This window comes from Pipra filicauda, unplaced genomic scaffold, assembly GCF_003945595.2.
Source record: "Pipra filicauda isolate LSUMZ 115617 unplaced genomic scaffold, ASM394559v2 scaffold96_size2947999_pilon, whole genome shotgun sequence".
NCBI classification, from domain to species: domain Eukaryota; kingdom Metazoa; phylum Chordata; class Aves; order Passeriformes; family Pipridae; genus Pipra; species Pipra filicauda.
The window spans coordinates 823814-850202 of NW_024105164.1; the positions used below are offsets into that span (position 1 = coordinate 823814).

The 26389-nt window shown below is 41.0% G+C and overlaps 1 protein-coding gene across 5 annotated transcripts in view; it reads left to right on the forward strand.

Annotated features, from left to right (window-relative positions):
• The window catches only part of MARCHF8 (membrane associated ring-CH-type finger 8), a 95503-nt gene that overhangs the window by 60893 nt on the left and 8221 nt on the right, over positions 1–26389 (forward strand). For 4 of the 5 annotated variants that reach the window (XM_027718610.2, XM_027718619.2, XM_039377898.1 and 1 more), the window contains 4 exons: positions 10269–10319; positions 20193–20272; positions 20578–21423; positions 23358–23538. In XM_027718610.2, coding sequence (XP_027574411.1) covers positions 10269–10319; positions 20193–20272; positions 20578–21423; positions 23358–23538 — 1158 coding nt within the window. The remainder of the gene's footprint in view (positions 1–10268; positions 10320–20192; positions 20273–20577; positions 21424–23357; positions 23539–26389) is intronic. The other variant, XM_027718648.2, reaches the window with a different exon arrangement.

Genomic DNA, 26389 nt, shown 5'->3' on the forward strand with positions numbered 1-26389 from the left:
TCTGAAGGTGTGGGGGACAACTGTGAAGTCTTGATATTTAGCTGTGTGTCTTTGTTTTCATCTTATTTACTTTCTGTTTTAATAATTCGTTGCTTCAGGTGCATTCATATAAAGACCATTTTATGGCTTGTCTTATTGTTGATCACCCCATCTGTCTGCTTCTGAACTCTTTGCATTTCTGCAGGCATGGATTTAGGTGGTGGTAACTGCCTTGCAGATAGATGCTGAATTCTTATCCTACTCCTGTATCAGGGACCAATTAATGAGTGATATACAGGAAAGACTAATGGAGGACATTAAAATTCTGCTTCTGTCCTTCACTTTACCTGCATTTTCATTTTTCTTCCCATGATATCTGTGATGTAGGGTGCTTTGCTTTACTTTCTCTATTCCTGGTGTGTGGTTGGAAGGTAACCAGAACCAGCAGGATTTTCTCCTATGAGTAACAGATTCTAAACATCCTCTGAGAGAGGGCCAGAGTATCTGCTTATGACTGAAAAATGTGGTATTTCTCAGCATACCCTTTGTGTGCTCGTTTCTGAAACTTGTTTGTCTGTGGTTCTTGGGAACCTGCACCCGAAGTTCCTTTACCATTACTGAATACGTTGACATTTCAAGTGCAGCACCCCAAATGTGGAAATGAAGTTAATGACTACAGGGTTTTAGACTAAAGAAAGAAGTACATTTAGAATGTGTTAAATCCCGTGTGTTTAAGAGAAGAGGCTTTTGCAGCTTCTAGCACTGTGCAAATCATGGAATTTCTTGGTCAGTGAGAATTGGCCATCTTGAATCACTATTGTTAACACAGAACTGTGAGCAAATGGCAAACTGTGAGCATGACAGACAGATGTGTGAAAACAGGAGACATGATACTTTGGCTTCTTGGGCTCTGCATTTTGCAGGAAGCCCTGAAATATGCAATTGCAAAAACTGTCCTGGTTGGGCCACGCTGCAGGAGGGGGTGGTTAGCAATGGCATAGGAGGCTGGGGATGTAGCCAGGTGTTTCAAATCACTGCCTTACCAGGTTCTTGCCATGCACTGGTACTGTAATAGTGTAATGACTCTAAATGTTCACATCACCAAACAGTGCAGAACAGGGATAGCACCAGTGGGTGCCCATGAATGATGTTGTGCCCAGCAGCGGTCTTCTGCCTCGTCCCATGTAGCCCTCTCTGGACTCAGACTAGTTGGCTGAATCCCATAGCATCAAGTGAGGCCCCATGTGAGACCAGCTGTGCTTTTCAGACGAAATGGTATAAAATGTTCTTGGGTCACTGGCTAGAGTAGCCTGCTACATCTAAAGAGTTTTTTGCCTTTGTTTCTGGTATTAGGGTTTGAGTTTTGGGAAAAGAGAGCATAGTTGGCTGTGTATGTGCTTTCTGTAGTTTTAGGGGTGGGGGTTGTGTGTGTGGGGGCAGGGTTTAATTTAAAAAACGTAAAGAATGTAAATGTTGGCATTGACACAGGCATATTCTTTAAATAATTTGGGCGACAGTCAGTCGACACCTGAATTTCCTAGATAATTAGTCAGGAACTCTGAACAGTCATTTAATATAATTTTTTATTAACACATTTAAGCTTTAAAAGATTCTCATTCTGCAGTTTAAATTCACTACCTTTTAAAAGAACAGTACCTTTTCTTTTAGCTGTGAATCATCTTTTTTCCAAGAGCAGTGTTTTCTTTAAGGATAGCTGAATGTGTTGTTTTTCATAGACACTGTTCTTTGTGAGTTCCCTGACCTTACCAACAAATGCTGTTAGAAATGTAACATGCTTACACCTCTCTGGAACACCACAGGTTAGATTCTCACAAGGATCTCCAGCCAGTATTTGGCTCAGTAACTTTAATGGCATCTGTAGGCCCCAGTTCATCATTTACCTAAATTTCTGTGATCCCTTAACACTGAGTTTGGAATGCTGCAGGGCAGAATATTTTGCAAACTGTACTGATAAAAATGTGAAGATAAAATTTCAGGCAAAAGCAAGCTGCTCTGTACTAACTAGGTATTGCTAAAGAGGTCTGATATCTAAAAATGCTCTTTCGAGAGTTCTTTTGTCATGTGCTTTTGGCCATATCATATTAAATATTTACAAAAATATCCTGAACACTTTCCTAGCATCATCTGGGAGATGAGTTCTCAATTTTCTATAGGGAACATTGTTTGCCCTTATGGTCCATGCAGTCAGAAATAGGTTAATAAGCCTTCATATCTTAAAATGTAAAAGGAGAAAAAGAAGTCAAATCCTTGAGCAAAATAGAAGCTACTTGAAGCATCAAGGTGGCTTTGGGAAATACCCAGTTTTCTAGTATTGTTCTGAATCTGGTTTTAGATTCGGGAGAGCTTTGTAACTCGGCTAGGAGATGAGTTGGTAATTCACTCTTTTAGTAGTATAATTTGATAGTATGAGTTGAAAATGAGAGCGGCTTTGTGGGCCACCTTGGATGAGCAGAGACAGTGATCCAGGCACGTGTCGTGTCCGAGTTGCACACGACGTGCAAACCACAGAGCAGCCACCACCCTGCCCCAGGAACAGGTACTGGAACATGACCTGCTCCTGCAGCAAGTGACTGCACCTGCAAAGTCCTGCAGACACTGAGAAAGGCCAGCTCTTCACAGAAGTCCTCTAGGCTACAGACTTCCTGTGTCTGCTGACAGCTGGAGAAATTCCATATTGCCAGTTGCCTAGAGGCTTTTTAATCTGTGAATGTTTAAAATAGTCAATCGCTTTGGCATATTGATATGTTTAGTGTGCCATGAGAATTCCAGCAGTTGCATTAAATGCAATTACTTCACAAAGGATAGAATGTTATTCCTTTTAATGTGTTTATAATTGCAGTCTTCCTCAGCATTTGTCTCTCTATTTCTGCTCTTAAATACACAAAATTGTTTGAAGTGGCATTTTCACTGTAAGCTTAATGCCTACTGCTTCCATTATCAAGAAAGGTGTATATTTTTGGATCATGTCTTTTGTAGTTCATATAATTTGTTCCCTGAGGGAAGGATTAATTTTTATGTGTTGCATCACATGAAGATGTGCATCCATTTTAGGCAGGTTGTCTGGCAACAGCAAGATAAGAACATCCGTAAAACATGTTGAGTGCCAAACTTTGCAGTCTACTTTCTTTGTTAGAAACTGGGCACATCGCATGTGAATGTAGGAAGTGTGCAAATGAATATAATTTTAGTGAAGTGTACCAGACTTGGTACATAAATAAAAATTTGCTCTTTAAGGTGAGGCAGCCTTAGGTCATCAAGAGGAAAGCTTTTATATCATCTTCTAGCTCATAAAGTTAAAGAAGGAAGATGGAGATCAGATGTCCATTTCAAAATGGCAGGTGGGGATGCAGATTGTCCATGATCAGATGCACTTTGTGCAGTCTTTGGAAGTAAAGCAAAGTAGTGCAAAAAACCAGCAAAATGGTATGTTGAATAAAGTGTGGAGAACAAAGCCATGGAGAAAAGGGCCTTCTTGAAGAGAATGCACTCCTTACCTTATGCAGTGTATGGCTGGATTCAAGAAAGGATCCAAGCATTGTATCTCATGTAGTCTTAGGACTAAACAGGCAAGGCTGAGCACAGAGCAATGCACAATGAGTACAGACCTATACACAGGTGGACCAAATCTGGAACATGTAGTACCTGTCAAGTTTGTGCAGTATCGGACACGTCCATGTGAGTTTTAAGAGCTGTTCACAGGGCAGATGAGATGTTCTACATTGTGTTTCTGACCACACTGTGGTGCAACTTCGGCAAGAGAATCTTATTTAACTTCAGCATTCTGCTGTGTTGTTTGCCTTCGCCTTTGAATTTCCTCTCAGTTATATTTCTTGTTTGTGATCTGTTAGCCTCCTTGACTTGCCTTCCCAAGTCCCCAAGGGCCTGGCCTGTTCTTTGAATTCCTAAGTTCTTGAGCCTTGCCATTGAAGCCATTTGGTCTTGTTGTCTTTTCCTTTTGTTGATCAGTCTTTTCTGTCAAAGCCATATGATCTCATTATTTTATGTCTGTTGCTGATGTTTTCAGGCACAGCTGTAAGTTCAGCACCTGGAATAAAGCTTGTTAATTCTCCTGTTTTACTGTCAGCCTTATTTTTGCCTTCAGGGTTTTTTTATGAGTTTGTCTCCCACTATGTGTGAAGTAGCTTGATGTGACCGTGAATAAACAAGTTAGAGAGCTGTCTGAGAAATCCACAGTGAACTTCCTGTACATTTTCCACTGTGATAGATCTGAAATCTTATATTGGCTTTCTGCACTTATTCATGGATTGCTGGTCCCAGAGAATCAAGAGGAATTATCCAAAAATAGAAGATAGTAGACTAGATGAAAGGGGCATGGTTTGGGTTCCTATTTCAGTATTTATACTGTGTCTTCAGAAAGGCAAAAAAAGAAATAGTGGTGTGATTTCCATCACTCTGCTTGGTTTCAAGTGTCCAGGAATAAATACTGCACAAGAGCAGAGATGCAAAGCACAGATGACATTAATGCCATTAATTAATTTGATTAGATAGCATTATTCTTCCTTTCATTGCTCTTCTAGCTGCATGCAAAAATCATTGATGAACCTTGATGATATTTATTGCTCTTCCACAATGACCTGGTGACTGCCAATGAAATAAAGGCCATATTCAGTTGATACGATGCAAAATACTGATTCCTACCAAAGTAATTAAATGTCGAGTTCTGTCAGTTACAAGATCTAGTGCTGACAAAGCTTTTGTAATTCAACAGTGCATTGGTTTTGACAAATGAAAGAAATAATTACAAAGCATTCTCCCATTTCTTTCCTCTCATTCTGTCCACTTCAGTCAATTAAGTGCACTTGTCAATATTTTCAGCAATGACTCCTCTCCCCAAACTAAAAGTGTACATTCTTTTTAATATCTACTGTTCAGGTATAGGGTTGCAGTGCAAGATTTGCAGGAATTCTGGGAAGAAGTTGTTAGGAAGTGTGACACAGTGATGAAACCTGAAACAACACCTGGGTGTGTACGACTGTGTTTGTAGAACAACAATGCATTTGTGCTCAGGTCATAGGACTAGATGGAAGAACTAAGTTTCACTTCTGACTTGCTGCTTTGCCATGCAAGGATTGTTCAGCTACTCAGTTCTTCAGCACCTCATCATTTCAAGCAATGACATTCTGTGTCCCATTCTGTAATTTTCATCAGATCTAAGAGTGAGAATTGCTGTATGAATGGAAGCATTTATTACTATTCATTCTCTCCTACAAAGTTTTTTATTAAGGAAAGCAGTTGTTTATCTAGAAGACTGTTGAAGTAGTGCCCATGACATTCACTGATAAGTGATTTTGCTGGATACCGATCTTGTGCATAATCTGTCATTGTAAAATGCAATTGTAATGCACAAAATGAGATTAAAATGCCTTGCAGGGTCCACCTAGAAAACCACAAGTTGGCAGTGCTCTAGCCAGTCAGACCTGGCTTGTTTAACTGTGTCTCCTATTGGGCTGAGACATTGGTACTTGCCTTGTAGGGATCTGTGTCTGGGGCACTGCAGTAACACCATCCTCAAAACAAGGTCTCTGCTCTTTGTTACTGAGATTTTAGTTGGAGAATGCCTATCATTAGATGAGGCTCTTAACCCATGCTATCACGTAATATAGCATAATATAGAAGTTGTATTGCAAAATGCCCTATCAGGTCACTGGTGTATTAAATAACTAAGACTTCAGGAAGCAAGCATATGCTGGGTTCGCACATAGCCATTGGTGTCTTGATTGCAGAGGAGGACCCTCCTCTGATGCCCTCTGCCCTCCTTTCCCAGAGGAAAAAGAGTAAAAACCATCTTGCTAACGCATTGGCTTCTGGCTTGCAGTTTGTTCCTCAGGTCTATGAGGATGTCAGGGATGTAGCAAGAAGGCGGCTGCACAAGCTATGAAACTGCTTCCACTGTCGTCCTTTATTTCCCTGCCTTAATGACTGGAAACCAAAGTGCTGGAAACACAAAACCAAATTATTTTACTGATACATTTTTTACCTTCCATCCTGACAAGGACATCTAAGTTGTGTTTCTTTAGGGTGCCCCCTTGCTGAGGCTGCATTAAGTCTACAGCTAAGTTTGGAGAAAGGTCAGCAGGTTACATTGGTATTGTAAGTGCACAAGAGCAGCTGTGGCTGCTCTGGCTCAGGTGGTAGGAACTGGTGTGCTGGCACTCACAAGGCTTCTGGGTTTGGCTGTGTGAGTTATGTAGCTGATGTTATTAGTGGAAAGTGAGTATGTTATGGTAGGGAAGCAAGGGTAAAATAACTTGAAGTGCTGAATATATGGAAGACTGAGGTAAAAGGAAGGACAGAAGGGGAGTTATCAGCTTCTAGATCTCTGAACTGAAAAGGGAGAGGTGTCATGAAAGAGTAACCAAGGAATGGTGGCAGAAAGGAAAATGAGCCAGCAAGATGAAGAAGGCAAGGTGAAGAGCCCTGCAGGAAAGCAGAGGTGAGCTGAAACAACTGCTGAAGGAAGGAAGCAGCTCTGTCACTCACAGTCCAGGCAAATTCAAGGGGAAGATAGAAAAAGAAAGGAAAGTTGGGAGGGGGATTCTGGCAATCACAAGCAAGTGCATTAAGAGTGCATGTTGGAGTATCATGTCACTGTAGGAATGGGTAGCAATTTTTCTGGATTTCAGTCATTTCCCTAGAGCCGGGTTCTGATGGGGACCTCATAGCAGTACCTGGCAGTGAATGGCTTGGGAGAAGTGACAAGTTGCACTGGTAATTTTTTCCTATCGATGTGGTTTTTTTATTGTTTTGTGTTTGGGGTTTTTTAATGCCTGCGAGGTGGTTCTGGTTGAGTAGGATGATTTTGAAAGGCAGGATTCCCATTATGCCATACAGAAAGACTGAACTGCCCAAGTAGAGTGACACTTGCTTTAATTGGTCATAATTATATGGTCCATGCTGGCAGATGTTGCATTTATCTTGACCTTTCATTCAAGTGCAGAGATTAATGCTTTTGCAAGAGGGAAGGAGAGCTTGTTTGGAGCTGTAATTACCAGACCAGAATATGTCTTACTGTGCAGTGGGAACATACTAGAAATAGAAGATTTTTATTCGTTGGACAGTGACAGTACCATAATAGAAGCTTAGCCTTGCCACTCCCATGTCAGTGTTAGTTTGTGAGTAATTGCTAAAAGATCCCAGGATGAATGTACTGGTGTAAGATATAGTGTGAAAAGTGAGCTTTTGTTTGTTTGCCTCTAAAATAATTTTTACCTGTTTAACATTTCTGTTCCTCACTTAGTAGTTGTGCCTGCTATTAAAATCTACGTGTTCCAGGAGCTCCTTCCATGGCTTTACAGCTCTTTTCTATCTTAATGACTGGAAAACATATGATATATTAATGTATCGCAACGTGGGGAACACCAGCAAGTTCTGACTCTATTTAATGGCTTCCACAGTGCTTTGTCCTGAAGGGTAGATGTTTATTATTTTATTTCTAGAAGAGAATTAAACAGCACAACTATACTTCATCAACTGTATTACTTAGAGGTGTTTCTGTTGCTGTTTAATGATTTTTAAAAAATAAAAATAAATGGTTTTGGTCCTTTGTAGAAGCTGGCAAGAAAGCACAACACGTTCCTTCAGCAGGAGGGCTACTTGAGTGGTCACAATGAACTGGAAATTGCTGTTGCACAGCAAACTCAGTTGTTTATCTCAGTTTTTCAGCCCAACACAATTTAAAGTCTGTGTGTATGTAAACTATGAGACATTTCAAAAACTATGCCTGATTAGATGACAGACTAAGGCAGGGTCAGTTGGTGTCCAAAGGCTGATGCAGTTTTATCTGGGTGATGGGGCTGCTTGGTAGTTGACAGGTCAACCAGACTGAAAAATGTGCATATTATTTGCAAGTCTGTGTTGAATCTGGTAGTGGCTATTGGAGCAGTTGTCGCTCCTCAAAAATACAACTGAGTTGGTGCTTTTCCTCCCATGTCGGGATAAGTAGCCCTTACTGAGTACAGGTTTTGGCCAGCCCGGGCTAAGACCGTAGTGAATTTCCTGTTGGTGTTATGTGGATGTACCAGCTTTGTGTGGTAAAGAAACAGAGATGTTAAAAAGCACTTAGGTGCCTAGGAGTCCATTAGGGATATCACAGATACTTAATATATGTGTGCAGGCACTATGTAGCCCCTAAGGGAATATTTTTCAACACTGCTTTTTTGTTTTAAAATGATCACTCTTTCAATAGAAAAAACAACTGTTTGCAGTCATCTACTGACTGAAACCTCTGATAGGTGTGCTTCCGACAGTAGATGAATAAAGATAGTATGCACACCTGTCTCTTAGAGACTCCTGGCGTCTGTCACATAAAATCAGTTCTGGGCACAGAGGTAGAAAGACCAGTTTTTGTGGCAACGGCTAAAAGTCTGTTGGTTTTGCATCATCTACCATGTTGTGCAGATACAGGTCTTGTCCTCCTACTTGTTCGTGCTTATTGAATTTTAGTACATCCTTTTCAACACAGGTGCCTGTGTAAGTTCAGTCACAGTCCCTTGCAGGCATCTTCTTCAGCTAGAGAGCAAGTATTTGGGAGCCATTGAGTTAATGTGAAGAAACCTCCGCTCAGTTTAATTTTGTCCTTAGGAAATTCACCCAGAAGTCTTTGACACCTAGGGTTGGATTTGAGACTGTCACCGATGTGCAGCTGTATATGTTGCTTCAGGGAGACTTCTTGCCCATGAATCCTGCTCTTTGCTATAATTTTCTTTTGTCCCACGTAGCCATGCTCTGTTTACCTCCCACACATCCCTAGAAGGCCGCCAAGCACAGCCTGCTTCCCCCACACCTCGCACAAATGCAGTGACAAGTATTTGTGTTTGCCAGCTTGTGTAAGTCTCTTTTCATCATAGCTTGAGAACATGTTCCTGCCCCCTTTTTTCTTTCTCCTGTCTTCTGTAGCTTGAATGAACTTTTTTTTTCTGTTTCTATAGTTACACTGTCTGATGAAATCAGCCAAGTCTTTCCCTTATGATTGGAGGCAATTCTTAGCTGTACGGGTTCTGGGAGTAGTCCCGTCTAACATTAATCTTCATATAAGCATTATGTCCATGTTTTTGGGAGTCTTTATGTGTTTGTTTCTGTTCCAGGAATACTGTTATCTATGTAATAGAAATTCATAGTCATCTTGAAAAGGAAACTCAGCCTTGCAGTGTACAAATCTGGCATTCAAATTTGGGCCAAAACTATTCCAGACCTTAAACTGATCCTTGCGGTTTTTATTTTGGCCAGATCCGGCATGTGGTGTTCCCTGGTCACTTTCCCCCTATTCTTTTGAAACATTGTTTTACTGTCTTCTGGACACTTGGACATACAGAGGATTTCAGAACACTGTATTTGCTTACTCATGTTTCTAAGGAAGGAAATGCAACTCTTATCTGTCAACTGATGCAGTGCCCAGGGCTGTGTTGAGAGGCAACTGGTGCTGTAAGGAAGGGGCACCCTACTTTTGTAAGCATATGCTGGTGTTTTATGCCTTGCCTTCTCTTTTCTTGTCACAAAGTTTTTAATTTGCTCTGTGGATGTGCTGTAGGAAGAAGTGATGTCCAGTTACACTGAATTGATGGTATCCTTAAAAGATGAAATACCTTGGTGAAGTCTACAGTTTATTTTCATAGGAGATAAGGTTGTCATGCGTATCAGTCAGGGTCTGCACGCTGAAAAGTGAGTAACAGATACAGTCAGCACTGATTTTAGTTTTTAGAATTGCAGCTTCTGTGTTTCCATCTTATATGATATTTCCAGTTTAATTCTGAGTTCCGTAGTAGATAGGAAGTTCCTCAATAATTCTGTTTTGTCTCCTGCAGTGACATGCATATGTTTATTCACAATTGTTTCCAGTCAACACTGTGATACTCTTGTTTTTCTTTAAGCAAGAGCTTTCAGTTTAAGTGGTTGGATGTTTACCTTTAAATGTAGATGAAGCAGGTCTTCTTGATACTGAGAAGTATCCTTTCCAAAATAGATGCCATCTGAGTAAAGAGCTTTACAGTATTCACAAAGAGAAGAAATAATTCTTTTACTATTTCTCATGTTTGTATTTGTCTTGCCTGTGTGATTTTCTGCAAAGTAATATCTTGTTAGCAAACAAAGCAATTTAGTGATTATCATAAGTCAGGCTGATGTCAATAGAAGGAACATCCTTAAAAACCACAGCTGTAAGACTTTTTTCATGAAGTTTGGTTTCTAATGCCAGCTTTAAAATATTTTCATAACTGTGACTTGTTACTGCAATGATCCTGTTCTTCTTTCAGAATGAGAAGGCTTTGGGGCATTCCGTGAGCCGCTCTAGTAACATCTCAAAGGTATGTTCCTCGATATAACTCAGTCTTTGCTAAACTTGGGAATACTGGGATTTCTTTCATTTCAAACTGGGGTGATGTATGTGACAATGTGACCAGTAGAAAATGCTTTTTATGCCTGTCTGTCATTGATAGTCACTCCTGGAACATTAGAACTCTGGTGTTTTGCAGACTATCTTTACAGGTCAAATGAAATGGAAGCTACAGTAGGTTTTCTCTTTCACACTGTCAGCCTCCTTAGCTTGGTAGGAGCAAGATAAATGACAGATGCCTGAGATCTTATCTTGGAGGGAAAATGGCTCCAAAAACATCGCTCAAGTATGTTGTTTTATGAGATAAAGTTGCATAAGGTATGTATAGCTGTGCATCCCATAATATGAATAGGATATGTGATTAAACATTATTTCATTGTTACTTCCACACTGAATTATTTTCAGCACCATGACATTGTTATCAGGGCATGACTATGTAAGTATTTTAAAATGTTTGCTTTTATAGACCTTGATCATATAAAAGAGGATGCTCCCCCCTTTCTAGTCACACTCCACTATTGCCAATGGACACATCAAACCCACAATTGTTTTATTATGCCATTAGGAAAAAAGTATCTTCTGTCCAAGATAATTATTGCAAGATGTACCCTACTCCTACTTCTGCACTGCAGATAAGGCTTCTAATTATCTGTAAGCCTGACAACTTATTGCTTAAACAAGTACAATTGCTTAAAGCCTTCACGCAAACAAGGCTGTGCTGGTTGACCAGTATTTTTCATGGTGTGCATAAGCTTCAACTCTTCATTGCCACAGTTTATGTCACTGATGGTAGTGGCTTTTAATGAAAGAATGAGTCATCATGGCTGTGACAAGCTCAAGTGCCTTTTTTCTATTCTGGGTGCTTCTGGATCTAGTGAGCTATTCACAACTATCTCCAGCAGAGGAAACAGTGTCTGCATTTATTTACGGTTTATATGGGGACAAACAACTTTAACTTTTGAGCCGAAAGACAGAATTACTGGATGTCCTAAATAATAAGCAGGGCAGCTGTCCAGTGCGCAAGGTATTGACCAAGCTGAATGTGTTGTTATTATGGATTGATGCGGGATTGTGTTTTTCATTTGGCATTAGAAAATGTCCATTCACATAAAGGGTTCTGCAGTAAATACTGTGTGACTATAACTTCTCATCTGAGCTTTTCTAAAATGGGACTATGCCTGTTCCTTCTTACCCTGGCTCTTATCTTCTTAGGGATCCTTAATTGGATTGTCAGGTTTTATTCAGCAGAGGTAGTAGTTTTACCATTAAGTGTTGTCGTACTTTTCCCAGTGTGTCTGAAATCAGCACAAGCCATTTGGCACCAGCAGTTTGGTATCCATACAAATCTGCCCAGTTCATTCTTAATTCATCAAAGACTGGTAGTGTGGCAGTGCAGTGGAAAGGACCTTGCACTCTGGTAAAGCTCTCCCTGGGAGTGCTGGCAAGTGAGACATCAGTATTTACATTCATCTTGAAGCACTGAAACATTCAACATGATTGCTATGTGTTGCAAAAGCTGAAGTTCTCAAGGGGATCAAAAGTCAGCTTTGCCAGTGTAATGGGGGAGAGTTTTTGATTGTAAAATGAGCTTCCCAGAGGTGTTGGTGTTCTTACTGCTCCTCTGTCACCTCTGTGTCTGATCCATTCAGTGCACCTGCTCCACTCTGGAGAGGAGTTTGAACAAGGGCAGAGGGTAGAAGTCCCGCTCTCTGATTTGCCTTCTACGTCTGAACACTGCCTTCTGCATCCAGACAGTTCAGTGCTAAGCTGCAACAATTATTTTGTGGTCTACAGGTGGTTTGGCTGTTGCAAGCAATTTATATTACAAATCAGGCGAGAGTATAGTAGTGGAATGCTGCATAGAAGGTTAAGTACATGGAAAATTTTTCTTCAGTTCTGAGGTTTAATAGGAAAGTGCTTTTTTTTTATTGTTTATAATAGCAACCTGGCCAATAAGGCAGACTGAATACATGTAAAGGAATAAGTATGGAAATGCTTGGCTACCTGTATAGCCCTTTCTGAAATCCCCAGAACTTGTTGATACTATACCATTTTAAGAGGAGCTTTTTAACCACAATTGAGTTAAATCATTTACATGCTGCAATTCCAGATACGTTGATGTGCGTGTGTGCGTACAGAAATAATCGTGCTTCCTGTGAATGACTGTTTCAGCCATTGTTTTGCCACCCAAATCTAACTTACAGCACAGCAACCTAGCAAATCTGCTACAAATGCTTGGCACTGACACTTGATTCAAAGCTTTTCTGGTGCTGATATGTCATTACAAACCTGCTGTGATTATTACTGTGTATCTTTCCACTGCTCTCACTTGCACAGTGTAATTTGAGTGGAAAAGATTGAGTCAGAACTCAGCCTTTAGCCAAGAAAGGATGCTGTGTTGCTTGATGTGACCAAGGAAAGCAATGCCCTAGGGCTAAACGTGATCAAGGAGTGAGGCAGACAGATGGTGCCACTGAAAATGAAATCAGCTGGTAGAGGTAGCAGGACCTCTCTGAATATAGACCCCCAGTGTCGGGGCCAGGTGGAGCTGTCCCTCAGGAGAAAGGGGCAAAAAGGCAGTTCTCCAAGAGGCAGATGCTAGGAGAGGCAGAAGAGATGCTAGTACATGTGGCCAGGCCAAGAAAAAGTGATCACCTGGATACTTGGCTAGGGATGGAGGCCAGAAACAGCAGAAAAAGGAGCAGGGAATAAGATGTAGGAGGATCTTCATATGGTGCCATTAGGTTTTGTGCAGTATGTTGCACACTGGGGGATGTGGCATTCCTCCAGGCCCTTCTTTGCTTTTTTTGGTACATATATTTCAAACACTCCTTTTAAATCTGCTCCACATGAAATGTTTGAATTTCTGGGATCTTTTATGTGTGTTTTGAAATAAAAAAAAATGTTGTTGAAGGAAGCTTGAATTTATTTAGTCAGGGGACTTAAACACAGCCGGATTCCCCACTAGCCCTGTTCAAGCACAGTGATGCTGATTGAAATGGCCCCAATTGACAAAGGGGAATACAGCCCAGATCCACATCTCTGCTGTTTCCCTAAGCCAGCATTTTTGCCAAGAAGCCACTGATTGCTGCAAAGTGCCTTCATCATACAAGCCACACAGAGAAATAATTAAACTTTATAGAAGCTTTGTCCTCTAAATGTAGAAGAAATTGACGCTAAAACACAGCTAGTCACTGGGAGCAGCTAAAAAAGGGATTTTCACAGTGGTGGTAATTCATGCCCTCTGCTTATAGAGAAAGGAATCGTGCTTACAAGGAGATGAAATGAGGTCACTAAAAAAGCTGGTCTGTAAAGAGTTACCCTCAAATTAGCGGTATTGTTTAGTGTCAAAGTGTCTGATATATCCTGGAATTGATAACATGATGTATGGAAATATCTTCAGGTCATCTGTGTGCTGTTCCTGTCATCTGGTTGCTCTGGAGGGCTGATTTTACTGTAATGGGGAAGCACTTTGTAGGCTTATTTTCATGGCCCTTTAAGGGGTAAACTTTGAAAATGCTAATACTCGGATCACAGCAAAGGAATCAAAAGTGCAGTCCTTAAAAAATGTAAATGCTTTGTCTTTTCTGAAGGCCTGTGTAGTTTTATCTTTTGAGCAGAAGCACACTGTAAAGTATTAGATTATTCTTAGACTGAATAGCAGCGAGTGCAGACACAAAGTGGTAGCCTAAGCTTGCTATGAAATTTAAAATCCATTTAGGCTGTTCATCAGCTTGGAACAGATTTAGAAAAGCATATGAATACACACGTCCACTGTTGCCTGAAGCTTTGATGGATTCAGTGAGCATTTGTCTGTAGAAAACCAGTCTAGGGTTTTCAGTCAGAGCTTCACTATCCTGTAGTCTATCAGATGACCAAGGCTTACTGAAAAGAACTGCTGCTCAGAGGTGTTCTGTTCAGGTATGTGAGCCTGGGGGTAGGGAAAGAGAAGTTACTTTAAAAAATTTTTTTTTAAATCCTTCCACTGAACTATTGGGGAAAGGAAGACAGGAAAAATTGTTTACTGTGGAGATGAAGGTATATTCTTTTCCCCAAGCATAAGAGCAAGTAATGTTATGCTGGGGCACAGTGCAGTCATGTTCATAAGGAGTGTGATAGCTTCCCTGTGCTGTGATAAATCCCCTCTCCTGGGGCTGGATTCTTACTTCATATATGTATAAAGGCCCTCCATGAAGGAGGAACCCACAGGACTTTCCTTTCCCCTTTTGTTCCCTCAGTCCATTCAAAGTATTTTGAGGAAGATTTTAAAGACAAAGGTTATATATATTTTTTATTTCTTCTTCTCCCTGCATAACCTGTGCAGTTGTTACTGGTTTTAGTCAACATTAATCCTGAGCTATAGCCAGGTTGTATTACACTTGTGGAGATTTTGAAGGGATAGATAGCCTTTTTTCTCTAGTTTCTTTAGCCCGGAATCTCTAGAGAAAGTTCCTGCCAGAATCCTCCTTCAGATTTCTTTAGGAACAACAAAGGAAAGCTGACTTCAGCTTTCCTCCTAGCTGCTAGACATAATTTTAATTACAGTCATATATGAAGTTCAGTCATATATTGGAAGTTCTCCCAATAGCTGACTCCTGGTTCCTATCAACTTGTTGCCAAAATGGTAGAGTTGATCATCCTGAAATTTCCAGATGCCTCTTTACAGTATCTCTCCCCCTGGCTCCCTCCCTCCCCCTGATTTTTTAACTACTTTCCATTCTAATAATTCATCTTATCCCACTTAAAGACATTTGATTTTAATATGCACTGGGAGTCAAAATGGCATGAATGTGGTAGGGAGCACTTACTGGAGAAGATCAGAAGTTGCTGATGTTGATGCTTGATCCCTGCCATGTTGGTATTTAGTAAAAGCTTTCAAAACCAGCCTGTCAGCAGGGCTGTCTGCCTGTCACAACATCCACTCTGTCCATAGGTGGCCTGTTCTGCCTCTCAAGTGTCAGGTTAATACAGCTGGCTTTGCTGTGGATGAGACAGGGTTGGAGCTGCCTTTGCCAAAGGGAGGGGAGGTGAATGGGGGCAGTGGTAGCATAGACAGAGTCAGATTCCCTGGGTCTCTTCATAGATGATCTTGGTTCCTCTAAGTGTAAACTAAGAGAGGAGCAGAGCCTGGGGCTTTTGCTGCCTCTGGAGATGTTGCATGCAAGATAAGTGCCATCCATGTCCAGCAGCAGCTTTGCTTTCTTACTACGTGTTTGAGTAGGGTCTACATGATAAACAGAAAATAACTCTGTCAGGAGAGTGTAGAATAAAGGCAAGCCCATAATCAAAACGCCAGATTGAAATTTGGGTTGCAGAATGTTTGGCTCCTTACTCTATTGCTAAATTTATATCTGCCTGAAGCTCCTTGTGCTGCAGTTCCTCCTGAGTAAAAGACTTAAATTGTGCTTCTTTTTTCCAACTCTTTATCTGTGTGCTCTGTTATTAAACGTGCATAGTTCTTACGATGGTAGTTCCAGATCCTTAGCTGAGACTTCTAGATGTTTTTGTAGCAGAAATAGTAGGGTCACAGTATTGTTCCTATTCATGTGGCACCTAGAAATGACAAATTGCAGGTGTGGGGGGAAGCCTTTCTTTGCTTCCTTTAGAATTCCAGTCACTTGAGGAATTCTACTAGAGTTGTTTCTAATTTTTTACCTTTTTACCTTTTTAGAATGTGACAGGCCCTGTTCTTTAAAATGAGATATAACTGCTAGTACTGAAGTGCAGCCCAGAGTGGGACAACAGCAACAGTGCCACCTCAGATAAGCAGGTTATCTTGAAATATTCCCAAGCTGTTGGCATGTTCACTATGGCTCACTGCACAGATTACTTTATTTTCTTAGGCGGGGGGGGGGGGGGGTTGATTTTTGGTGTGCAGTCTGTAATCACAAGTAGGTAATCTTGGCTGAGTTCTCTCACCAACAGATAACACTGTTCATGAAACGGGGGCAGAGTGAGAACAACCAGCTATGGCAGCACACACATTATACGTGTATGTATTGTATATATGCACGCACACACATGTACATGTATATAAAAAAATGTATATGTTCCTGCTGGCAACCTTCCAGAGAGCTATAGGCTTCCAGGAATTGTTACCTTCAGAATTGCTGTGATTGTTCAAACAGCAGTGCAGAAGACCATGCTGTGACCTCACTGAATTGCATTAGATGGGAATGTCAATATACACAATTAACTAACTATTGACCTTTAGTCCTGAGCTATTTTAGGCAACCAGTTGGTCTGTGTGGAGTAACTCACTAGTACATAGGTCGTTGTTGGAGGTGATATTCCACCATGTGAAGAATGTGGAAGTCCACAGAGATTCAGCAAGCAATTATGGGGTTAGAAGGGTCAAATTCAGGCTCTCAAGGCTTAAGCTACCTGACACATATGAGCATGGCAGAAACCTCCTATGAGAAGGAGTGCTTTAAAACCTATTGCTGCTGTCATCATCACCACAGGTAGCCGGTTCGGACAAAGGTGCTGCTACTTGGGCGGATGCTGCTGGGACAGTAAGGGTGGTGTGTGTGCCAGAAACTACAGAGTGGAGAGGGCTTTGATTGCTTGTTTTCCCAGCCTCTTCAGAGCTGAGCCCTATGTGGGAGCAACATCAGAGCTCCAGGCTAGCTGGATCCACCTCACTGTTTCATTTGTCCATCACTGCCTCCTCTTTGCCCATGCTTTGTCTTTTCTGTGGCACCTGCGTCTGAGTTAGTAAACCCAGGTGAGCTGAGTGGACTGGCCAACATCAGCTGCATGTAGCCCTGCTTCTAGAACTGGCAGAACTTCTACTTAGGCTTTTGGCAGCAGCTTGCATTTTACTATGCTCTTGTCAGGGAGTTGTTCCTCACCGTTACTTGCTCTCACTGACTGATGTTCCTCTGGCAGCTGTAGCTAAGGAAGTGACTGGCATTAAAGCAATAATTAGTTTTACCTCACCTCGCTATCCTACTCTGAGTTACAGTGCAGCTGTGTAAATAGTTTTATGAGCAAAAAGCATGGGATGAAAGGAGGACAGACTGACTGGAGGCTCGTTGAACCATGGCTTTAGCTGGCGGCCACAGCTTGCATTAGCTTACACCAAGGGTGGGGCATAACTTCCTCCAATGTTTTGTTGTTCCTCTTTGTGGTGCCTATCCAAGTGTGTTAATTTCTGTTCATATTTTGGTTGCATTTTCATTTTGTATGAAAATTGAGAAAAAGACCTTTTGTTCTGAAGCAGAAAGGTAGAGGGGAAAGGAAATGTACCTAAGATGGGGGGGGGGTTTGCAAGCCATCCTGAACAGTGCTGGCATCTAGAAACAGAATAATAAGTTTGAAATGCAAATGAAATTCCACAATTTCTTGTTTGTCCCAGCCTTTTGATTTCCCAAGTGGTGAGACTTTGACACTGGTCTTGGTACCAGACAGTTGGATGACAAAACCAGTAAACATCATTTTGGAAGGGAAATTTCGGATCTATGAATCTAATCATCTGCCTTAAACTGTTACATCATATATTCTGCTGTCTTTTTTTGGAAAATGAGTTGAGAGACTGGATTCATTCTAAGCAGGTTACCATCTGTGATTTGATCATAACATAAAACCTGAGACTGATTTATTAACTGATTTGTGACTTCATTTCCAACAATATATGGCTCTGTTTCCATGGTAGAATGCAACATGCTGTTTTACTGGTATAATGTTTTGTTTTTAGAAGATTGCTAAATACGTGTTATTTAAGTTTTGTTAATTTTCATTTGCATAATGAAACAGATTATAGTGTCACATCTTTCACTACATTGTCAGACTTTCAATTGAACAAAAGTAATTACTGCACAAACACTTTTTAAAAGATGGGGTTTGAAGTCAGAGATGTACCTGCTTTTAGGAGAGGTTAAGCATCAAATGGAGACCAAATTTCCAAGTAATACCTGAATTCACTTCACTGTATGATCAGGATCCTGATCATACAGTGCATGTATGTGTAAGTAGTGTAAAATGTAAAGAATCATAGTTTCCAAGATGAAGCCAATAATTGATATTTGTCTTTAATTTGTTTTGTCACAGTCATAACATAGTTCAATTGGCTTTCTGGCCCAAGGTTATTCTCTTTGGTTTTATTCTATACATGAACCTAGCTGGGTAAGATGGGAAATAAGTTACAGCATCTTACTAAGGGTCAAGAGGTGTGTGTTTGAGGCTTGGTTGAGTCTTGCCTTCAATTCCTGCAGACCCAACTGTAAATGGATATCTGTTTTTTCAGTCTCGGTGCACCTGAGGCATCCCAATGTGAGGGCAGGTACATTGCTGTCTGTAGTACTGTTGGCTAGAGAAATAAAACCCCAGCAGATGAGTTCTGTGACATGGAAGATCATGGTTGTATCTGTATTTATAAACTAGCATGTGTATCCTTGTATCTTCTCTCGTAAAGAAAGAACAGTATAATGTGTGATGAGGAACCTTGCTTTTGCTGCAAGGGTGTAAAAGCCTGCAGCAGCCTTGTTTAAATATACAATAAGGGCTTTTAATAAATTAAGTGTAAAATTGAAGAGTTCTGAGACAGATATAGTGTGTGTGTGTTTCACTATGACCAGAGCTCATTGATGGCTGAGCTAATCTGGTGTCTGAAGCTGAAGCACAGGGCTGGGCCCAGCGTGCTTCTGTGGCAACACAGCTTTTGCCACCTGAGGTCTCCCGTGGTCTGGCTTAGTGCACTTGCTTGACCCAGGTCTCTGCTGTCTGTGCTGGTTTCTCTGAAGCCCAGCATAGTGATGACACTTCTGTTGTTCTCCTGATTGCATTTTTCCTTCCTGGGTTTCAGGCTTTGCTTTGCTGATCAAAAGAACTGTAAATCTTTGTTTGAATTTGAAATGCAAGCAATGTTTTGCAGTGGTGGGTGAGCAGCACAGCCTGTCTAGCAGCTGTGAAACATGGGAGAAACAGGTTTAAAGATTCTCTATTACAAAGTTATTAACCCAGGTCTCCTCCTCACCAAAACCTCTTGGAAGAGTTGAGAAGTTTGTTGAAGTGACTCACAGAACACAGTGGCAGAAAAGGTCTTTAATAATAGCCCATGGAGTCCCAGCTCTGAGACAATGCTTATTCTTATCATATTGATTTTAGAGGCTTGTCTATTAAGTGTTAAATATGCCAAGACCTTAACCTTAGTTTTTTGAGTTAGTTCAGCGAATTCTGAATTCTTCAGTTACTCTATTCTCACTGTGCTCATGTTTATCTCTTATAAACATGACTGCTGCCACACCTCCAGGTAGATGGAAGACCCTGTTCTAGTAAGATCAGGATGAAAGGCCTCACAAAGTACAAAAAGTACTTCAGGGAATGGTCTGGGTTGGCAGATGGTGCTTGTGTGCATATGCTAGTATGGAATATAAGTCCCCAAGTAGTGTTTGAGATACTGAACTACTGACAATTCTGTCTTGTGAGGAAAACCCCAAGCCTGTAATCTCTTGTCATCATTATAAGAGGAAGGATTAGCTATTACATGGTAGCTAAATTCCAACTAGTCTATACACACACTTTCATCTAATTATTCTAATTACTATAGCATTGCTCATTTCCTGAGCTATTGTCCTGTGCAACGTTTGACAGCTGGCAGGTTCCACTCCAGAGATGTCTGCGTTTGACTTTGGGGTAAAACATTTCTGTTATGATCCTACTTCTCCAAGGATGAAGCTCTTTGACCTCTCCTTCTCACATTCAACAATGAAGCTACTTTCTTGAATATCTGATGTAGAGGATATCTGACTCCATATGCTGTGTTTCACCCTGAAGGTGATTGCTGTGCATACTGACTTGTGACTTGGGGTTTTTTTGTTTGTTTGTTTTAATTTCACTGCAGGCTGGAAGTCCAACGTCTATCTCTGCCCCTCATAGCTTCTCTCGGACTTCTGTTACACCATCCAACCAGGACATCTGCAGGTAAAGTGTGTCATTTGCGTGGCTACAGTGAGGCTCATGAAAGGTTCAAATTAAGGAAAAACAAAACTGAAAAAGCACGTTTACAGGGAAGTAAGCAATGTGGGGTTCCCACACGAAGCATCCCATTTGTTTGACTTGACTGCTGTCTAACACTGCTTCGTTGAATCTTACTGACTGTTTGGCCCTGCTATGTTTACCATTGCCACACTAGCCGTAATTCTCATTTCTTCACTTTTAATTATATGTGTTCTCTTTTGTAATTGTTTTTTACTTTCTGTGCTTTTATTCCACTGTTCTGCATGCAGTTCCAGTGCAGTGTTTTCTGAGTGTTGTCATCACAGTCCAGTGCAGTCTGCTGTTGTCTTGAAAAATCCGCACTGCCAGAGCCCTCTGACACAAGGGGTCACTGTGACAGTAATCTGTCAGGACAAGTTACATGCAGCAAAGAGAAACTCCCGTGGGCAGGATCGGGGCCAGGCACTCAGATCTGCTAAGAATGTAAAGCCCACTCGCACTCTGAAATTCTCCAAGTCCCTCAATGATGTGGACCAGAAGGCACAGAGCACCAGCGAGTGCTTTGACTATGTGGAGCGAACACGGTCAGAAGGCAAATTGACCCCAACTCAAGAGCAGTGTTTAAGGATTAACAAATTTCATCTTAAAGAGAGGAAACCACTGAATCTCAGGCCTCTTTCTTTTAGCAATTCTAAGCACTCCTATATCCCTTCCCTTTCCAACTACTCGAGTGCATCGGGAGGAACAGAGAACCACAGCGCTGTACATATCCCCTTGCTGGAGGACAAAGTGGACCATGACACCTCAAGGAGCAAAAAACTGTTGCGTTACCTTTTTTCCTTCTCCCACACGTCCAGCATCAGCAGCCTGCATAAATTTCATGAACTGGAGAGCTATTCCAGTCACTTCCAAGCAGAGAAATCCTCCAGCATGCTGGTGGAAAGCACGGACTTCTGCTCAGACGATATGGGAGACGATGACGTCTTTGAAGACAGCACCTCAGTGAAACTGAAAACAAAAGAGCAGCGGGCTCCACTCTGTTCAGTTGAGAAGGACAGTGACCTTGACTGCCCTTCCCCCCTCTCAGAAAAGTTCCCCCCTCTCTCCCCTGTGTCCACATCGGGGGATACCTGCAGGTTGGTTTACCAGAGAACCACCTACCTTTGAACCCTCCCATGTGCGGTGGTGACCGTTCTGCTTTCCCCTGCCTTTGTGCTGTTTCTGTCTCTTCATCCTGTCACCTTGCTATAATATGTGTGATTTTAAGCATGCAGCCTTCTATCTGCTGTCTTGCACTCCTCTGATGCACTTAACAAGACTACTAAGCAAAATAATTTCTTTTGGAGTCAAATAAATTCTCTTACAATTTGTTTCAGGTTTGGGGTTCTGAGATGGTATTCTTCTCTTATCAGTTCCCAAGCTGGGAATATTATGAGAGACTCAACTATGCATAATAAAGGCCAAACTGAACATGTCTTAGGTTTTAATGAGCAATGTGTTTTCCTGACAGCACTGCTGGGTTAGTCAGAGGGTGGGAGTTGGAAGGAAAAGACTGCTTGAAAATTGCTTCTGAGATCAGGTCAATATAGCTTAAATTTTTTTCCCTTCAGTTTCTATCCCACAATACTTTTTTATTTGTAAAGGGCTTTCTGTGAATGCCTTGGTCAAAAGGGGCATCTGAGTGCTGGCTGTTAGTGGTAGGCCTGTGTGATGTCCACAATGTGAGGTCCAAAAAAAGGATGGATGTCCTTGTTCCAACCGCAGAGGATTAACCATGTGCACAGGTGCTGGGAACAGCAAGATCAGGACTGTCTTCATAGTGACTTGTCTACAGGTCTGCCCCATATCACCTCCAAAATGTGGCTGAGGAGCAGGAGTCATCAAGTACAGGAGCAAATATCCAATCCCTCTACCTGACATTTTACTGTCCTAGTCTTTTTCCTCCCTGACAGCACTTTCTAAAGCTGACTTTGTTAGTACTTGCCAATATTATCTGATTTTCTCCCTCATTACCACCAAAATCTAGTTCCATACTGGCTTGTCATCAACAAGATGCTGTTGTAATCCACTCACTGCTTCATTTCTGCTTGCCAACTATCAGCAAGGTTGCAAGAGGCAAGATGCTACACATCAGTAAGAGATTTCAGTAATGAGACAGGGATGGCAGTATGCCAGGATGTACTTCACATATGCTTAGTAACTTGTATTCAGTCCCTGAGCTCCCCACCATTCCCCTTTCAATTCATGACCTCTTCCATGTAGTTAGAAGGACTTCACAATGCTTGATGTAACCCAAGGGTTGTGTATAAATTGAATCTGGAAATCAAATGTCAGCAGCTGGTAGTAACACTATATTAGGATGTCCTTGCTGTTTCTGCAGTTAGGCTGTGAGGAAAAGGAGGAATTTGCAAAGCTGATGTTTCTTTAGCAGCTCTTGCAAAGTTAGAATTGGAGAAGCAAAACCATTAGTCCATTTAGAGTAGGTGTGTTTTGAGGTTCAGATTCAGTGCTGCAGTTCAGCAGTGTTAATCCGTCTCTTAGCAAATTTGCACTGGAATTATCACTTGTGCAAAATCCGGGCTAAATTAACTGTTCGTGATACTGGGGTGGGCTGTTGCACTATTGGTTTGGGTATTTTGCTTTATCTTCTGTTTTGGACCATAATACATGCATAGCTGTACCTCTCTGTGCATATTTTGTCTTGAGAAGTGCTATCTGATCTGTTTAAATGCTATTTTCAGTTAAGTGCTATTGGTCTGGATGAAATGCTGTCATTTCTTGTTTTTTCTTTTTGATGCTGCATTTCTGTCAGGCTCTGTGTGTCTGCCTCATCTGTTAGAAAGCAGCTGTCTAGTTAGCCGTGTCTGTGCTCAATTATTTTGTGCCTGTGTATGCGCTTGCGCAGCAATGGAGTTCTTTAGTTTTAGCTCCTTTATGGAACACATTCCTCTGATATATATGTCTCAGGATCCTCAGTGAACAACCATATGTGATCACAGATATTACATGCCCCTTCCACATCCTTTCTGCTTTCTCTTCTCCTTAATAAGCAGCTTTGCTTCTGATTTAGGATATGTCACTGTGAAGGAGATGATGAGAGCCCTTTGATTACCCCCTGTCACTGTACGGGAAGTCTTCATTTTGTGCACCAAGCCTGCCTGCAGCAATGGATCAAGAGCTCAGATACACGATGCTGTGAACTGTGCAAGTACGAGTTCATCATGGAGACAAAACTGAAGCCTTTGCGAAAGGTAGGCACAAGACCGAGGATATGTTTTATTAAACACAGATCCACTCTGGAAGGAGACTGTCCTTGCCTATGAGCCTGCAGTACTCCCTACATGTTAATTAGTTTTTGTGGCTCTTTAGTAAGACTGGTCAGCTGTATTGGTACAAAAGGATTTAAATTAACTCTCAGCCTGGCAAACTCAACATCAGTGGAATCCAGCTCTGATAGTTAGCTATTATAGCCCAGCATCTCTCTGTCTGTAAATGTGCGTACATACACACACATATGTATGCATGCAGCAACCTGGTTTTTTTCTTTACAGTCAGATTTTAGAGCACAAAAGTATTTACAGTTATCCACAATTTTTTTTAATATGGAGTTTACCTGCTTTAGTTTGCAGCTCCAAGATGCACATGACTTTATGTTCTCTTGAAGATATGAGTATTTCACATTAAACTTATTTTAAATCACACTTTCTGAGTGTAATTTAGTTAAAATTTGTAGGGTTTTTTTTCTTTTTAAAGGATCAAACTTATTTAGTGAAAATATTAATTGTAAGTAGAAGAGGGTTCCCTGGTGAATGTGTTGTCATTTTTACCTTTTCTTAGGCTGTGAATAACCACGTTTTAGTACTTCAGATTGCTAGAACCTGTATTTTTGTTTTATAGAAAAGTACCTTTCATAAATCTGGTGACTTAAAGTAGAAGTACTTAAATGTCCTTTTATTATTAAGCTGGTTTTGTGCTTGTATCCTTTTATGGTTCTCCCACATCCTCTGAGCTTTCAATTTCAGCTGTCCTTACCATCAGGATTCTGAGATGGAAGTCACTGCTATTCTTAGCACAGAGAAATCTTGCCGTATCTACCAAAGTGGAAGAGGTTAATAACAATAACCTCAGCCTGGAACTAGAATAAATGAGAAACATTAAATTCAGTTATGATGGGCCTAAATCATATAGAGTGGAAATTCTGGACTGCAGCCGTCTAAAAACTGTTATGAAAACTTGTCCAATTCCTAAAAGTGACTCCTAACAGAAAATAGAGCAGATTTCAAACACCTTTTATTTTTTAGAGAGATGTACAGTCTGCAAAGCTTAGCGTGTCTGGCCAGTAGGATGTCCTCTGCTTATGACTGTGGTGTGGATCATTGTCTTCTAAGAACCACACTTTTTTCCTTGGTAGCCCACTGGCACAGAGTATAGAACTTCCTGCTGAGGTTCTATTGAGCTGCAGTACTGGCCATCATAGGCTCTGTTGTCCGTGCAGGCAATGCTTTGCACAGTCCAACCCTAGGACACTAAAGAAATTATTCTAGAGAATCCAAAATAAGAGGAGTTGCTATAGTTCTCAGTTGACTGCTGTTTTTTCTGTGCTCACTCTGCCTGAAGTGGATGGGAAACATTTACTGAATATTTGTGCCCTGTGAGAAAAAAAATGTGGGACACTTTCAGAAATGAGTCACTCAACATCATTAGTTATATCTGAACAGGTCATCTGTGGGAAACAGACAAGATGCCAGAAGGTAGGGACAGAGCCATAAACAGGAGTTCACCTCTCAAATACATCTAAAGAGCCCTTTTAGAGGTTCAGCTGCAGCAAGAAGATAAGGTGCCTCTGTAGCTTCAGCTCAGCCTTTATGGTGTCCTTTCAGTCAGGAGCAAACAATCTGGAACTGGTGATTATGAATGGGATGGGACAAATAATGGGGCTTGTGCTTGTCTGTAGAGTAGAAATGGAATTAAACTTCCTTGGTATCTTAAAGTTATTTTGCAGCATTGGGCTGTTTAAACACTAAGTTACTAAGGGAAGAGAATGAGAAACAAAATGTGTCATATCTCAAATGAAGATGAGGGGAGACAAAAGAGAGATGCACCATTTTAAAATTTCAAAGACATTAAATCTAAATTTTCTGCTGATTTTTTTTGTTTTAACAACACTTCAAAAATCCAGAACTGCTGACTATTTTAAGTAGAAAATGCCACATGCTGTGTCATCGGAATAATGCAGCAGTGACCTACAGATGTGAGTTTCCTCTCTGGACTAGTGTGCGGTTTGCAGAATACCTTCTCTTTTGCTTTGCAGTCATTTCTCTTGAAGAGGTGAGGCAGTGCAAGTAGTTTTGGTGGCTCTAAAGCCAGCAGTTCACAGGAGGTATTGTCCAGCAGAGGAGCTCAAGCTGTGGAACAGAAAAGAGAACTATAAATTATTCAAAACACAGGTCCTCAGGACTCTGTAAAAGCATTTGCAAATAGATTTAACATGGTTACTTTTTGGCAAAATAATTTAATTAATGTATACTTTCTATCAAAAGTCAACACCTTCATTTAGATGCAAAAGCAATTTTCTGTTTAAAATACAACATGAAAAGGGAATGTTTGTCCAATCTCTTTCTAAGAAGATTAAAAGAATATAGGTTTCTAGTATGACATGAATCTAGCATGTCACTGCTGGAAGTATTCAACTCCTGTGCCACGATGAGGTTTGGATGCCCGCACAACTGGAAATGTGTCTCAGACTGGCCAAAGAGATTGTTTGTTGGCAACACAGAGAGGATCACAAAGTCTCTGTCTCATCGTTCAACCGTTCTTGTATTTGTGGCAGTGGAAACAATAATTCAGCATAATGGGTGATTTCAGTCATACCATTCAGGTCGTCCTCACCCTCTTCCACATTATTCCTACTTTTCAAAGTCCTCTTTTTTTTTGCAAATTATTTTTGGAGACGTCAAATGAGCATCTCTGTGCACGAGAAGTTTATGTGCCCCAGCATATATTTTGTGAAAGTGTGAGAAAAGCCCATCATAACAATCTGTTCCAAGCAGATATGCGGAGGGATGTGTATCCCACATACAAAAACTTTCATCATATACATAG